The 17,321-nt window shown below is 39.2% G+C and overlaps 2 protein-coding genes across 2 annotated transcripts in view; one reads left to right on the top strand and one right to left on the bottom strand.

The window, feature by feature from the left end:
* Positions 1–366: 366 nt before the first annotated feature.
* On the bottom strand, positions 367–2,628 carry LOC124721266 (cathepsin L). Its single transcript, XM_047246149.1, has 7 exons — positions 2,468–2,628; positions 2,142–2,240; positions 1,904–2,056; positions 1,624–1,827; positions 1,278–1,469; positions 943–1,108; positions 367–869 (listed from the first exon to the last, which is right to left on the bottom strand). The coding sequence occupies exons 2-7, from the start codon at positions 2,235–2,237 to the stop codon at positions 661–663; spliced, it is 1,020 nt and encodes a 339-aa protein (XP_047102105.1). The 5' UTR covers positions 2,238–2,240; positions 2,468–2,628; the 3' UTR covers positions 367–660.
* Positions 2,629–2,661: 33 nt separating this feature from the next.
* LOC124721267 overlaps positions 2,662–17,321 on the top strand; it is a 90,269-nt gene continuing 75,609 nt past the window's right edge. The window contains exon 1 of the mRNA XM_047246150.1: positions 2,662–3,134. Within this exon, the coding sequence (XP_047102106.1) occupies positions 2,991–3,134 (144 nt within the window). The 5' untranslated portion in view covers positions 2,662–2,990. The remainder of the gene's footprint in view (positions 3,135–17,321) is intronic.

Below are 17,321 nucleotides of genomic sequence, written 5' to 3' on the forward strand. Positions count from 1 at the left end.
AATATAACCTCCACAAGATGTTAACCTGCTGAAATTTTTCATAGAAGCTTCCAAATAAAACCAAGTAACATGGCAATACTCTTGCATATGGCAGAACTCCCAATTTTTACTGAGACAAAGCTGCCACTTATTTTTAAAAATTTCCTGTTAACGCTTCTGTATTAATAGCGAAGGAGAAATTAAAGACTGTTATAAATTCATTTTGACCCTGCCAAGCATTTCTATTGTGTACAGTCATTTCTTACTCCAGAGAAGTTATTATGTAAGCCATTTTTTGTAATTATATGTGTAAACCAATTGCCATGCTCAGCACAAAAGTTCGTGAGGACAGAGGTAATGGGTGAAACTATAGGAAAGAGGCACAACTTAAGATAATAATTTTATTTTATGAAAACTGTACAATAAATCATTTATCACTAAAGGTAAAAAACTTAGTATGTTGCTCTGAACCCATTGCTTTCACTAGACAAACAGGCACAATACCCAAGTTTTACACAGTATTCCAGCATAATTACCCCTCTTCAGTCGAGAACTATCCAATGATACTTTAACACAAGTTCAGTTGTTCAAAAACATATGTTTCACATTGTTTGTTCTACTTGTCCTCCCAAGATGCCACATTAAATAAATTCAAATCACATGTACCACTTTGTCAGTTTCTCAAACAAGAGGGTAGCTTGCAGAACTTGCAATTCCACAGTTGTTATCACGGTTTCTTGCCATTTTAATATAACCATCTTCACCCCACTCTGGTCCCCAAGAATTCTTCACCAACCAGTACTGAACACCATCCTCTGTTGTCCCATAACCGACAACAAGCACTCCATGGTCAAGGTTCTCAGAGCTGCACTGTGGCTCATAGTAAACTCCTGCAAACAAATTCATTATAGCAGCATTTGCAAACTAATAAGTTTTCATGAAATGTGACAACACTAGGCATACCTTTAGAATAAAATTGGAATGAATCATGACCAGCATCAATAGCTACAGAAATTGGACCAACTGTAGCCACAGCAACTTTAAGTTGCTCTTCATCACCCTGTGGAATATCTACAAAGCCAGTGTCATCAGCTCCTACATCAATGCGTTTGAATCTACACTTGTCATCCTTTAATGAAAGAAGGGAACATGTCAAAATCAATTATGGAAAAATCAACACACTTATCACAACAGTGACTGCTACTTGTTTGCTATATTAGCTTATTAACAAAACGCTAACAGCAAAATTTCATGCACTAACTTGTTCATAAACACGTAAAACAGCAGCAATTACTTACATCACCTTCGTATGGATACGATTCTTCTGTATCAATTCCACGGTTATCTCTAACGTAAGTAAATGCCTGATCCATCAAGCCACCATTGCAGCCTTGATTTCCATATTTGTGAGAACAATCTATCAGGTTTTGTTCACTCAGGGAAGTCAGATAGCCTGCTTTCCTGAAATGTTGTCCTTCCAGTGCACCTGTCTATATGACAAAGAAATACACTAATTAGAATGATGTCTGAAAGATATTAAAAGTTAAACAATACTAGGCACATTTTTCCAAATATAAAGCTGAAGTACTCTAGTAATATTTGTCACAATCACATTGCAAAGTAATATATATATCTCAGACTCACCGAACTGAACGCCCAGCAGGAACCACATGATCCTTGATTTTTAACTTCAGTAACTGCACCATGTTTCCTCCAGTCCATGTAGGGCGGTACATTTACATTTGCAGGTGGAATGAAAGTGGATCCTCTTATACCAAGAGATTCTCTTAATTTTGCGTTACGAGTTTTATTAAAGCCGTTGTATGTTGCACCGAATTCATGGGCCAACTGTTAACACATCAAACAGTCACCACACTGCAATGGATTTTTTTTTTTTAACCGTGTTCATAATTAACAAACTTACCAGATCACCGAACTTGTTTAACTCGAGCTGGTACGATACTTCCCCTCGTTCGAACGCAGCATTGTGTTGGGCAATTCTTTTTTTGTTTTCCATAAAAATTTTCATTCTGAATTTTTCTTCAATAGGACTCAAGTACTTTTTTCCATGTTTCAGCTGAAACAATGATCTTTATGTAGGCCTACCTCATTTCCAGAAAATGTGTAACATAACTTTATATCTACCTTTAAACCAACCTCACCTTGAAAGTATTCCACTCTTCGAGAAAGAGATCGAAAAACGCAACTGCTTGCGCTCCCGCAACAATACATAATAGCATCACGTACGCTTTCATCATGGCCTGAATACAAGAAATTTTCTTGTTACTACTGCATTTAACAATAACAACGCACTGGAAGTTACTACAAGTTATTATATCAAAAAGGTTCCAAGCCTTTTGTTCGACAAAATAACGTCCTCGAAATTCTGACGCAAAACGAAACAATGATTGAATACAATCCCTCTTTCATGTATAACACTTCCATTAACTATAACTAGAAAAACATTTTAAAACAGAGAATTACTTACAAGGCAACAATGGAATGACAAAAAATATATAGAAAAACTTCACAGTTCTCAATACAGCTACTGACTTCCGCACGAAACCATCAGCCAACTAAAGCACAAAGGCAGAACCAGCTGTATATATACACACGATGTCAGAAGTCACGGGACTCTTCGTTGTCACCACTGCCATGCCGCCCAACAGCCAATCAGGGTTAAGCAGATGGAAAACTAGTTTTCAAGCTCGCGTTGTCATATCATAATTTAGCGTGTTATAATTCCATCGAACCTGATTTTTGCTGTAAACTCGTGAAACACGGATAGTACGAGTTTAATACTTAAATACAAAACTAGACCAGTGTTTTTTATATTGACCAACAAACAGAGGTATTCTCATTAATAAACAATATTTGGAGAAAGTTAAGTAATTCAGCGAGAAATGAAGTAGAAATACTTTGCCATTTGTCTCCAAAAAACTGCGCTTCATTATATTATCTACGCATCGTCCGCTATTGCAAAACTCTTTGCTTGCTATTAGTAAAAAGAAATGGCGGATCAACAGTTCGGTGTTTCAAGAGAAAATCGTGAGCTAATTGAAGCGGCAGCAAAAAGAAGGGCCTTATTACGCCAAGAGTATATTAAATTAACAACGAACCCACATCGGCATGCAACTGGAGAAGGAGGAGTACTGGTACGTTTTCTGTAACGTAGAAATCTCAATGTAGCCTATCGGTAAGGTTCGTGTTAAAAACTATTATCACGTATTCATTGAAGTGTTAAAGTATATTGATACTTTGTTTGCAGTTGTTGGTTAGGCATTTAAGTACAAAATATAATTTGTCTTAAGTCAGTAATCTTGTATTGTCCAATACAATGTTATGCAGTTTGGGATTTAAATTGACGGTTACAAAGCCACTCAAAAAGATCCAGGATTTTTAACAAAAATTAAGTTTGAATTTTCAGCACAGGGTTTAATCAAAAGTCGTTTGTTGTGCAAACCCATCTTGTGGAATTATTATTGCAATTGGTGTTGGTGAACAGAAGTCCGTCGTTGCTCAGGGGAGGAGGTTATGTTGGATGCTTCGTGTGTTGTGCACATTTGAAGATAAAGAATATTAGTTTCCATGGCATACTGCAATCATGAAGGTAAAAAAAAAATTGATTAAAGAGTGCCCCCTTGAAATCTGTGTTGTGGTGACAAGAGTTGGCGAATTCAACGAATATGGCAGCAGGAAATCTGAAATCTGGTTGTGCTAACAAACTGAGCTGTAGCGAAACCTAATGTTTCCATTAGCGTTATATTCAAAAATGCAGGGGGGAGTGGGGGGGGGGGGGGGCGCGGTCCGGTCCGGTCCAATACAATACGTAATTCATTGCCCCTTATGCAGAAGTGTCATATTGTTCCTAGTTAGGCCTACACATTAATCACACTGTAGGCGTACTCCTCAAACGTTCGTGTTGTGTAACTCTTACAGATTCTAATTTGACAACTTCCGTGGAGGAAAGAAAACAGAAATATCTCAGAATTGCAGTAGGCCTATGTCATATGAGTTGTGGAAATGAGACAACTTTCATGTTAAATCATATAAAGGGTTGACTGACAGAAACCTTAGCACCCTTTTTTTGTTGAAAATATTCATGTTGTCAGCTTGAGTTTGGAATATTTTCTATTTCAGGAAAACTGACAAAGACATTGCAATCCCAGTTGTCTTGTTTATTTGTAAGTATAATAAATATTCAAATACATGTACAGAAGTATGTGAGAGAAACATGAGACTTTAGAATACAGTGCACTGAGTGAGGTGGTGCAGTGGTTAGCACACTGGACTCAAATTAAGGAGGACAGTGGTTCAAATCCATATCCAGCCATCCTGATTTAGGTTTTCCGAGATTTCCCTAAATTGTAAATCGTTTGAGGCAAATACCTGGATGGTTCCTTTGAAAGGACATAGCTGACTTCCTTCCTCATCCTTCCCTAATTTGATGGGACCAATACCCTCGCTGTTTGGTCCCCTCCCCTAAATCAACAAACCAACTTGTTATGATGCAATTTGCTTCACGATTTATTGCATTTGTGGTTTCAGAAACGTAACTCCGGTCATTGTAGGAACTTAAAGTAGAGATGAATAGCCTCTATTTCATAAAAAAAATAGGCAGCCCACTGCATCACAAAATTAAATTCTCATTTATTTTCTTTAAAAATAAAGTTTACAATTTTAATTTAATTTTGTGACTCTTGGAGTGGTTAATGTGTTTCCATAATGTCATTCCCAAATTGTTCTTCTGCAATTTTTTTCTCTGTTGTAAAAGTGGGCATATACTGCGCCAGTCGTGGGATGACTATAACAAAAGCCTCTTCGGTTTGAGAATGAATGAATTGCCTTGTTGTGGTTTGAAAGGTCTGCATTTCATAATGTCAGCCTACACAAATAATTGGACATAAGTGTTTTACTTAAATCCACAAATACCTAAATTTTCTCCTCATTGTCATTTAAAACATTTTGAGCTTGAATAACATCTCATGTATATGCTTCATACTTACACTATGAGATGGCAAAAATAGGGCAGCACTTCTCATAATGTGTCTGTATGTTAGGAGTATACATAGAAAATGAAAATGTAAAATTCTTACAGAATGCTGACAATTATGTCTCCTAGAGAACAGCCACAGTGTTCTGTTTTCTTTATGGTAATCGTGGAGGTCAGATTCGTTTAGTTTTATTTTGCAAACATTTTCCCCTTTTTCTTTTGTAACAGATATATTAGAATTTGTTTAGTTGTTATTTGGTGTTGTATAGCAGTTAGATTGTTAAACTTAGCATTTCTTATAGGATGTGACAGCAATGGAATTAGCTAGGAGCTGGAAAGTTGTGGGAGAAAAGTATTGATTTCTGTGGGAGTTTGGAAGACAGTGAAGACGGTATGTTGTTGTAACTGAAAGACATATTCAATATGTGCAACAGTATTCTGTTTTTACACTTGATTTTTAGGAAAAAATCATGTGGTTATTCTCAAAGGATGTGTTAAAACAGCTGTTTAGGGGGTAGAACTGGTTTTTGGATTAGAATTTTGCAGCATCATGTTTAACAGTGTTTTAGACGGTAATGTTGTTTTAAAACTGTTAATATTAACTTTTTACAAACACCTGACATTGTCAACTCAATTACGAATGCTGTCTTTTTGTAGGAACATTTTATTAGCATGATCGCATATATAAGTTCATTGATAACTACTTTTAGCAAATTAAATTCATATCCTCAGATCACTAACAAGGGAACATCCCCATCGCACCCCCCTCAGATTTAGTTATAAGTTGGCACAGTGGATAGGCCTTGAAAAACTGAACACAGATCAATCGAGAAAACAGGAAGAAGTTGTGTGGAACCATGAAAAAAGCAAAATATACAAACTGGGTCGTCCATGCCTAAGATAGGCAATATTAAGGTGACTGTGAGCCGAGGAGCGCCGTGGTCCCGTGGTTAGCGTGAACAGTTGCGGAACGAGAGGTCTTTAGTTCGAATCTGCCCTCGGCTGAAAATTTTGCTTTCTTTATTTTCGCAAAGTTATGATCTGTCCGTTCATTCATTGACGTCTCTGTTCACTGTAATAAGTTTAGTGTCTGTGTTTTGCGACAGCACCGCAAAACCGTGCGATTAGTTGACGAAAGGACGTGTGTCTCCAATGGGAACCGAAAACATTTGATCGCAAGGTCATAGGTCAACCGATTCCTCCACAGGAAAACACGTCTGATATATTCTATATGACACTGGTGACAGCATGTGCGTCACATGACAGGAATATGTTGTCGACCCACCTAACTAGTACACTTGGCGAATGGGTAAAAAGATTCTTCTACCTTGCCCGATTTAGGTTTTCTTGTGGATGTAATAATCACTCCAAAAAAAGTGATGAAAACATAAGGGTTTGTCACATAAACTGAAAATAAAAAGTTAAAATTTTTGGTCGAGGGAAGATTTGAACCAAAGACCTCTAGTTCCGCAGCTGTTCACGCTAACCACGGGACCACGGCTCTCCTCGTTGCGCACTGCTCTTAATATTGCTTATATTGCACATGGACGACCCAGTTTGTATATTTTGCTTATTTTTTCATAGTTCCATACAACTTCTTCCTGTTTTCTCGATCGATCTGTGTTCAGTTTTTCAAGGCCTATCCACTGTGCCAACTTATAACTAAATCTGAGGGGGTGCGATGGGGAGGTTCCCTTGTAAGTACAAGGTTGTCGTGTGCATCAATCTTTGAAGTTGGACATTTTGCCATGACTGTTGGATTGCACTTTCTCACTTATCGCACAAAAAAAAAAAAGTGCTGTAATGTCAGTGTAATTTTCAATAAGCTTCCAGCAGAACAAGAAAAATTAACATTCAACTGCCAGTTTTGTATCAGTGTTGGAAAACATCTTTATGGTACTTACAGTACTACAGGTATTGGTCTAAGAATAAAGATGGGAACAGTCAATTTGGATATGAATTTGTGGCACTGCAGCTACTATGATAACTTCCCATCTAGTCTTGGGCCCAGCAGTTCTAGGTCTGTTCCACACTTATTTCCACTTCATTAATGTTACATTAATAAAAATTTATCAAACAGGTATGCCTGTTGTGTAGTAACAGGTGTGTGTTGAGTATTGAAAGACCTAGAGCCCAAGTGATTCCACATTCAAGGTTCAGTGAGCTGCTTTGTTGCCCTGCTACTCCTGCTCAGTTAGGTGTTATACTATTATAAGTTTTAATGGTCCTATGTTACTAGTTGAATTCAGATATTTTATATTTCTGAACTTCAGAGACTGTGGAATTGGAGTTCCAGTGGACAGCTACGAGGAGTCTTACTGCTAGGTGTTGTGTATCTTTGTAAAACAAACACACATTATTTCAAGAATACATCCACTTTTCCTGTTTTATATGAAAGGTGGCATGATTTATTGTGTGTCATCTTTCACAAATCTCACTTCATGTATTTTTTAATCATTCATCTTCAGAGAACAATAAGTAAAATTATCTTGTCTAGTACACAAACCCACGGACACTTTCAGTAAATCATTGCCAGTAAAATAATTTTTATTGCAGCGACACAGCGACACACTTCATTTGAGAAATACTATAACTAATTCTGGTTAATTCGAGTTATCTTATGATACAAGAGAGAATTGGAATTATCTGTGAAATCTTATTTGTCCTTCAGATGTATAGCTATTGTGATAGATTCTCTGATGAATGATGGACATTGATAATCAAGTGGAAAGATGGGAGAATTTGGGGATGCTGAAGATATTATAATTTGCAGAAACCTGGTAGAATTCTGTTTATTGCAACTGATTGTAGTAAAAGTAATTTAATATAAACAGAAACTGTGCTCTGCATGTATTTAGTCATGGGATTACAGGAGTGTCAGATTCACCCGTCTGCTTTGACCCATGACATCATAAATATGTCAAAACGGTTACTTCCAGTATATACAAAATGATGACAATAATGCCACTACATACACACGTCACTGAACATGAACAAAAATAAAAATGACACGCCTCACTCAAAAAATAGAATGAAACTAACAGGACAACCACAGAAAATTGGAGGTTTAGGGCAAGAACAAGCTAAATATACAGCAGTAAAAGAACACCACACCATCCTAAACCATAGGAATCAGGCACTTCCCTTGACCTATATAGCTCAAATGCAGCTATCGATACCAAAAACCATTACCTACAACTCCGAAAAGGAGAACCAAACCACCAACAATTCAAAAACACAAATACCCCATATTCACTACATCAGTTAAAACACAACTGACCTACCAAAACACGGACGCACACACGCGCGCGCGCACACACACACACACACACACACACACACACACACACAAAAAAAAAACCACCACCACCACCACCTGTCCCTTGAACTCACGTCAGCCTCATGTTATTGCCACAAATATGAGACCTAACATATTCAGCAACAAGACCAAACATCTGCAGAATCTGTATGACAGACACCATATCATTACTCACCTCAGAACATAATGATACACTTGTGAACTTCACTGTAATATCCACACCTAACAAAAAATCATTAAAAAATTCGACTTCTTTCCGCAGAACAAATACCGAACTACCGAACTAATCAGACCTAACAAAAATGCCAAACACACACACACACACACACACACACACACACACACACACACACACACAAAAACCCTTAATAACTCACCGAAAACACTTCCACAACCCACGTTGTCACACAAACGACCTAAACTCAAATGAACCCGGTACCACACATTAAACGCAGCATGTCCATATCCACCACAAGAGGGCACTATCAAATACAACTACACAATATCTACAAACATATCCAACTCGAAAAAACTCTGCTCCATAGTGACGTCACACACCACATCACCATTACATCACAGGTCAAAGCAGATGGTTGGAATTGGATGCTTCCGTTGACCCTTAGTCATTTATGAATAATGTAAATAACAAAAGTTTCATGCTAGGGAAGGTTTAACATCTTGCAAATTTGTGTAGCATTAAGCTGACAAACCTGAAAAATATTTTCATTAAGGATATCAGTATATTATTTTCACAATCTGGGACTTCAATTCTTCTTTGAAAAATCAGAAGAGGTCATAGTAAAAGTGGATTTTGTTTAGTTTTCCTCCAACTTGGCATAATGTATTCCAAGTGTAATGCTATTGCATATAGGACTAAAATTTGTTAATATACAGAACACAGCCAAATGTGTCATCATTTTATTTATTCTGACCAGTTTTGCTTGTCACATAAAACATCCTCATACAGTCATGGACATACGCCCTTCTAATGTGGCAGCAGTGTCTGGATGTTTGAGATTTAACCTGCCTGTCTGCTATCAGAGTGTGACGAGTATGAAATGCACACTGCAAATCTACTATCCAGTTTCCTATACGCAGAATATCAGCTCTATTATTACAATTGAGCTTCAGCCCACCAAACTTTGAGTTTACTACTACCGCATCAGCGCAAAAGCTATATCAGCAATTGAGCCTTGCAGTGTAATTTTGATAATATAAATGAATGTGTTTCCTCATGTCCGTGGTACTATCAAAGTTTTATGCAAGCAGTCAGCCTGAAACAAAATTATCATGCACTAGTTATGTTTTGAAACTGATCAAATGCAGAATTACCAAATGCAGGATAGTTTTTTGTAGCTTCCAGTTCTCATATTGTTCTGAGTATGTGGAGTTGTTTGTATCTTCGGCGCTAGAGTAGAGTGGGGGGGGGGGGGGGTGGTTGCATGTAGCTATGCAACTATCTATTTGGGTCCCCTATTTTGTGTAGAGATTTTTGTGGGAAACGTGTGTGTGTGTGTGTGTGTGTGTGTGTGTGTGTGTGTGTGTGTGTGTGTGTGTGTGTGCGTGCTTAGTGACCTCATGTTTTGGTCTATTGTTAATAGGTATCAGAATCTAGTAGGTTCACTGCCGATCTGAAGTTAAGGACTTCTGAATGAAAACTGAAGGGAGTGAATGAAATAGCTCAGTTAGAGCTACACTACAATCCTTAGTTTTGAGGAGTATTATACTTACTGTAGGGAAGTTACACTTAACTATACAAAAAAAGTACTATTTTGCTTATTCTCTTTTATTATGAAGCAAAACAGAATTAGGTGAGGGTGATATAGTGCAAAATGGCCAAGATGGAATGGCTGTAGGAAGGTGCAGACTTTGAAGAAGATGTATGGCAAAATGTCTTGCCTTAGTAAATTAAGAAGTGATTCCATCTCAGTTAAGACAGCAATTCCTACTCATTTCTAGGCGTTACCCTCCTGTAAATAATTTGGTGATGTACTTGTTACCATAAAACTCCATAAGAACCTAAATGTGGTACTGGAATTAATTTTCATTGGGATGTGATGCTACAGGTATATAAAGAACCAGCCAGACACTTGTAGAGGCGAGGAATGTTTTTTGTATGTTGTGTGCGATGTGAGGCATACCAAACAAAAAAGTTGACACTGACACATTCATCCACACATTTGAGGCAGATTAATTTCCAGAAAAGGTCAAAGTCGTGGTTTACCACTGATATGAAGCTACATTTTCCCACCCCCAATATGGTGCTTTAAATGCCAGAACTCTGAGCATTTGTTCTCACTGTACACACAACCTGATCTGTGAAGACTGTGGCTGGCCACTTCATGAAGATTCACGGTGCCCTACCAGTAGTCTGAGTCAATTGCAGGTTCATTCGCAAACACCTCCATGGTGTACATGTAGGCTGTGGCTTCACCTGTATCTTTCACATGGCCCTAATGACTCGGTTAACAATGCAACTCTCCGTTGTCACTTCCTCTCGATTCTCGACACATACCAGGGCAGTGAAGTGCTTTACACCGATGGCTCGATGGATGATGGTCACGTTGGCTTTGCCTATGTTCACGGAGGACATGTAGAACGGCACTGCTTGCCAGATGGCTGCAGTGTTTTCACTGCAGAGCTGGCGACCATATCTCATCCACTTAAGCCCATCCGCTCATGTTGAGGTGAGTCATTTCTCCTGTGTACTGACTCCATGAGCAGGTTACAAGCTATTGACCAGTGCTACCTACATCATCCTTTGGTAGTGACCATCCAGGAGTCCATCTATGCTCTGGAACGGTCCAGTTGTTCAGTGATGTTTGTCTGGACCCCAGGTCACATCGGAATCCCAGGCTGACCAGTCAGGCTATGCAGTAACCGCTTATGGAGATCGCCTTCTCTGAAATTGACCTGCGTTCAGAATTATGCCCCACGGTTTTGCAGCTTTGGGATATGGAATGGCATAATCTCAGTGCGCCCAACAAGCTGCATGCTATTAAGGAAACTATGGATGTGTGGAAGACCTCCATGTACGCCTCTTGCAGGGACTCTGTGGTTCCCTTTTGGCTCCGTATTGGCCATACGTGGCTGATGCATGGTTACCTCCTCCGTCGCAAGGACCCACCTCGGTGTTGCTGTGGCTCACAAGTGACAGTCGTTCATCTCTTGCTGGACTGCCCACTTTTAGCTACTCTGCAGCGGACTTTTAACCTTCCTAGCACCCTACCTTTGGTGTTGGGTGACAACGCCTCAACATCAGTTTTAGTTTCACGTTTTATTCGTCAGGATGAGTTGTATCATTTGCTCTAAGTTTTAGCACATGTCCTTGTCCCTCCACCCTAGTGCTTTCAGGGTGGGGGTTTTAATGTGTTGCAGAGTAGCTGGCTTTTTCTTTTTATCCTCACGCTCAGCCAGCCATGGTAACGTGCTTTCTTGTTTTAACCTCTTCTACCTGTTTCTTGCGCCTTTGTGGTTTTCTTGCCCTTGAGTCGTTGTTGCGATTTTTTCCTTTCATTCTGTTTTGTGTTGTCTCATTGTCTTATTCTCACTCTTGTGGCATTGTTTCCTTTGGAACAAGGGGCAGATGACCTCATAGTTTGGTCCCTCCCCCTCCCCCCCTCTTTTAAACCAACCAACATGTTTCCAGTCATCAACAGTCCAGTGTCGGTGGTGATGGGCCCAGCCGAGGTGCAAAGCTTTGTCGTGCAGTCATTAAGGGTACATGGCGGGTCTTCAGCTCCGAAAGCCCATGTCCTTGATGTTTCGTTGAATGGTTCGCATGTTGATACTTGTTGATGGACCAGCATTGAAATCTGCAGCAATTTGCGAAAGGGTTGCTCTTCTGTGATGTTGAATGATTTTCTTCAGCCTTCGTTGGTCCCCTTCTTGCAGGATCTTTTTCCGGCCGCAGCCATGTGGGAGATTTGACATTTTACTGGATTCCTGATATTCACGGTACACTTGTGAAATGGTTATATGGGAAAATCCCCACTTCATCCCTACTTCGGAGGTGCTGTGTCCCATTGCTCATGTGCCAACTATAACACAACGTTCGAACTCACTTAAATCTTGATAACCTGCCATTGTAGCAGCAGTAACTGATCTAACAACTGCATCAGACATTTGTCTTATATAGGTGTTGCCGACTGCAGCGCCGTATTCTGCCTGTTTACACATTGCTGTATTTGAATATGCATACCTATACCAGTTTCTTTGGTGCTTCAGTGTATTTTTACCTCTTTCTTTAATTATTTCAGAGCTCTGATTTCAATACTACTTTCAAGCCCTTGATTTTATCACTCCTAATACTTTCACAACTACATTATATTTCTGCCTGACATCACTAATACTAGATGAACTCTCTCTTGATGGAGCGACATGTGAGCTTGCTGTTTAGTCCCTTAATCCCAACTAACCATCGTCCCTCCCTCGTACACTACAGGGGTTCCCAATCTTTTCCTATGACAGGTCAGTTTGAGAATGCTGATATTGTGATGGAACACCTTGTTTGTTTTGAAGGGTAATTAAATTAAAAAAAAAAAAAAACTAGAGAAACTTGTTTTATTCAGTGAGTACTTCAATTTTAACTCATAACAAAATTACACATAAATCGTAATAAATTTAAAAAAAATAATTGAAATCATCAAAATGTTGAAAATAAATGTCGTGTATTGACAGTTTTTCACAGAGCATTTATTCACTTGTCATGGAACGACAATTTGGGAGCCTTGCTCTGCAACAGGCAAGGGATTAATATGCGAGCAAGTGCTGAACTATTCGAGCATTATGTATATCCTAAACACTAGTTCCTCAGTATTATGTCAAGTAAACCTAATTCTGCGGCTAGTAAATTTTTGTGATCATTCTATTTAATTTGTCTGTGTGTTGTTATTCTAAGGAATTTGTATGATGTGATTTAACTCATTGCTCCTGTTGTCAGTAAGTTTTGCAGTGGTCAGAGCTTTACAATTCACTACTTTTAGATCAGGTGGCTCAATCTATAAGGGGGTGTGAAACTTTGAGCACTATCGGCTGGGATTCAAAATCTGTTGTTGGTTCCAGAAGAGACCACCACCTACAGAGAAATGAGGACTGATGAAGTGCTGCAGTGTTTAAACCAACCTTGGGCTTTGAAGACACCTCTGGCTTTTTTGTCACAGACAGTCATGCCACTGTCCGGCAGCAAACACAGCTCCCCCCGCCCCCCCCCCCTCCCCTCCTCACCATTACTAACAATTGTTAAGCATATCGTGCACAAGGTGTGTGATGTTAATATTATCTGCCAAATCATCATTAATGGAGGTTTTGAATTTTACAAACTCTGTAATGTACTTGGTTGCCTCGGACGATGATCTTTAGGAAATCTTAGTAACACCAACTGATAGGTGGGTCTCCATGCTTGACAGTAATAAATGCTGAAATAATTGTTTGCTGAAATCCAGTTTATCTATATGTTGCAAGTGAACTGGGAGTCTCATAGTGTCCTTTGTGCTTTCGTATCCTTGGTACCTCCAAACAAGTAATATTAAAGGGAGGTCAACTGGCTCAAGAATAATGTAATGCCCCAGTATGTTGTTTAGTGATATTGAATGTTGGAAAAAGTTGCATACTATTCTTTATCAGGGTGAAGGTTCAAGTTCTGGCGACAGTGAGGATAGTGACTGAGTATTCATGTGTGTGTCTTTGCGTGTAATCTTGATTCAAGGGAATGTGAGCGTGCTTCATTCATTTGCCAGAAATGAGTTTTTCCTTTGTCAGTCTGTGTATAACAGAACAAGTCTTTCGTCTGTGATAACCTTGCTGCATTGTGATGTATAGCCGTTATTAAAGAAAATAAATGATAGCAACGCCTCAGAAATATTTTTGAAAAATCATGGTTTGCGAACAGCTACATTTGTCACTTTATTAAGCAACCAGTTTCTGTCATAAACAGACCATACTCAAGTATATTGTGACATCATCATGAGATGAGATGTATGAGAACCTAGAACAACTATCAAGCTTCATGTCACAAACCAACATATCAGTCCAGTTGTAAATGTGGAGGAACACATATAGCATCGAGACTATGTTGGGTGAAGCACATGCCAAGACTGTGCTTTTTGGAAATTTGTGGTAAGGCCTTACGAGACCAAACTGCTGAGGTCATCGGGCCCTAAGCCTACACACTACTTACTCTTAACTTAAAACTAGCTTACGCTATGGACAACATGCGCACCCATGCCCGAGGGAGGACTCGAACCTTCGATGGGGGCAGCAGCACGGACCGTGACAAGGCTCCTCAGACCGCACCGCTACCCCATGCGGCAAGACTGTGCCTCCCCACACTTCTACTAAATGCTATATATGCTCCAACTGTGAGCAAACAATGAGTTTTCGTAAATAAACGCATTTTAATCACAGTCTGTATAACTTACATGCTTTCACAGGAGTAACAAAATGTGAAAACCTGCATTGTACATGGCAACATTTCTCTCATTGAGTAATAGACTCATCTGGTGACTGAAGGAAGAATGTCAGGTGACATAAGACATCAACAAGAATGTTGAACTGTAATCATGCTGCCCCCCCCCCCCCCCCCCCCCCCATGTCGCTATTCACATCTAGGAATTGTGCTTAAGTTTTTCCGGAGGTCGGCACATAAACGCCAAAGTTATATTGTTCAAATTTAACTTTCTTTAAGAGTTTCAATGTGTAATGTCTGTCGTTACATTCTGCTCTGAAACTGAGCAGTGGGTGTGATGTAATGGAGCGCGATATGGATTAATTTATTGATTGTGCTGATATTATCCCGTTTCCTTGTTATTTTCGCGGCTTTCGCATTAGTTGTGAAGTGTTGACAGGAAATTCCACCGATAAATATAACCGGCGGGGGAATTGAGACAATGTTATTGAAAAGAAAGGGGGAGCAAATGAAGATGATATGTGAAGTGGCAAAGCATTGAACGACAGAAGTCGAAACAAAGCCTCAGCAGTAGACGAAATTGTCTCAGAATTACTGGTATGCTTGGGAGAACCAACAATGGAAAAACTGGTTCACCTGGTGCAAAAAATACGAGACGAGCGGAATACTCTGACTTTTAGATGTATGCTATAATCCAGATTCCGAGGAGGGCAGAGGCTGACGTGTGAATATTAAAAAGGTACCAGTTTAATTAGTTGCAAAATGTTAACACGAATTATTTACAGAAGAATGGAGAAAACTGGTTGAAGCCGATCTCAGGGAATATCAGGTTGAAGAGAAGTAATAGAAACACACGAGGCAGTGCTCATTATACGAAGTACCTTAAAAAAGACCTTGAAGAAAGGAAAACCAATGTTTATAGCATGTATAGATTTAAAGAAAGTGTTTGGACAGTGTTGAGTGGAATGCACTCTGCGAAATTATAAAGGTAGCTAGGATGAAATACAGTGAGCGAAAATAATATGTAAGTTGCATAGAAACCACTCTGCACTTATAAGACTCGGACATGAAAGGGAAGCAGTGGTTGCGAGAGAGAGCGAGAGCGCGCGCTCGCGCCCCTGTCCGCAATGTTATTCAACCTTTACATTGAGCATGCTGCAAAGGAAACCAAGAAGAACTAAGGAAGGCAAATTGAAGTTCAGGGAGAAGATATAAGGTGAACATCAGCATCAGTAAAATGAGGGTAATGTAATGTAGTCGAAATAAACCAGGGGAGCCTGAGGGACTTTTAAAAATGGAATATAAATTTAAATGTTAGGAAGTATTTTCTGATGGTATTCGAACGGAAGAGAATAGAAGCTTTTATAACCTTATGCTATTGGAGAGTGTCGAAAATCGGATGGATCAATGGGATAACTAATGTGGAGTACTGAGTTGAACTGAAGAGAAAATAAAATCATGATACAACTTGACTAAGAGAATGTATCGATTCCTAGCTACACATGATAAGACTTACAGGAATCGTCATTTTGGTAATGGAGGCGAGTGTGGAAGGTAAACTTTGTGGGTGGGGGACCCAGGCCTGACTACAGTAAGCATGTTCAGATGAATGGTGGTTGCAGTAGTTGCACAAAGGCTAGCATAACATAGACTAGCATGAAGAGCTGCATCAAAACCAGTCTTCGGACTGAAGACCAGTAAAACAACATTAGTTGCGATCTTTTTGAGCAAATAACTGTTATTACCAACAATTAGATAGGAGAGTACGAGTAAATTAACTATTTGCTGATATGATTTCTGTTCTGTTCTTATCATCTACAAATTAATACATCTAAGTAGGGTCCCCAGGCACTTTGGGCTATACTTTCTCATGACATAGTACCGCTGCGTTCAAATCTAAATTTACACCTTTTGTTGTTTCACAATTCATCCATACAAAGTGATCGCAGAAAATATTTTGCGTGCAGATACGAGAGCTTGTTTTTCATATTAATTTTTTTTCAATCGTAAGTACTCGCATCAGGTGAAAGATGAGTAACATTATAACGTGCACATAATGGATAGAAGTGTTCGTTATGGAGGTGAACATGATTCAAATACTTATTCTCTTTGACCATTCTTCTTCCCCTCCCCTTTCCTGCCTTCCTCTACAGCGAAAAGTATCAGGCGGCCGTGTCTGATAATGTGTCATTATAAAGAAATAAGAAGTCTGCGAAGACGTCCTATCTTTGTCATACAGAGCTAGTATTTATGACTGCCAGGGAAATTGTGCTACCCTTAGGAGTCCGTTGGGGAAGGCGACGAAATATACTAGAAACAGAGATTAGGTTTTACAAAGACACGAATCATTGGAGATCCAACGATACGTCGATAACCACTTGGTTGATATTGGTTCCTATAATACAGAAACGACGCCATCTTCAATAATACCCTTCGTAAGAAGAAGCAAAGCAAGAAAATTAATCCGTATACTGTAATTTAAAAAGGGATGGTATATACTATTCTGGCTGTCTGGAACATTGTGTTGGTCAGATCTAACGAAGTAAAACCTTTTTTACTTTCGATAGAGGAGCGACAACTTTCCTTCGTGTTAAGTTGTAGTGGTCAAATTTGTGTCCCCCTCA

The sequence above is a fragment of the Schistocerca piceifrons genome, chromosome X (assembly GCF_021461385.2).
Source record: "Schistocerca piceifrons isolate TAMUIC-IGC-003096 chromosome X, iqSchPice1.1, whole genome shotgun sequence".
Classification (NCBI taxonomy): domain Eukaryota; kingdom Metazoa; phylum Arthropoda; class Insecta; order Orthoptera; family Acrididae; genus Schistocerca; species Schistocerca piceifrons.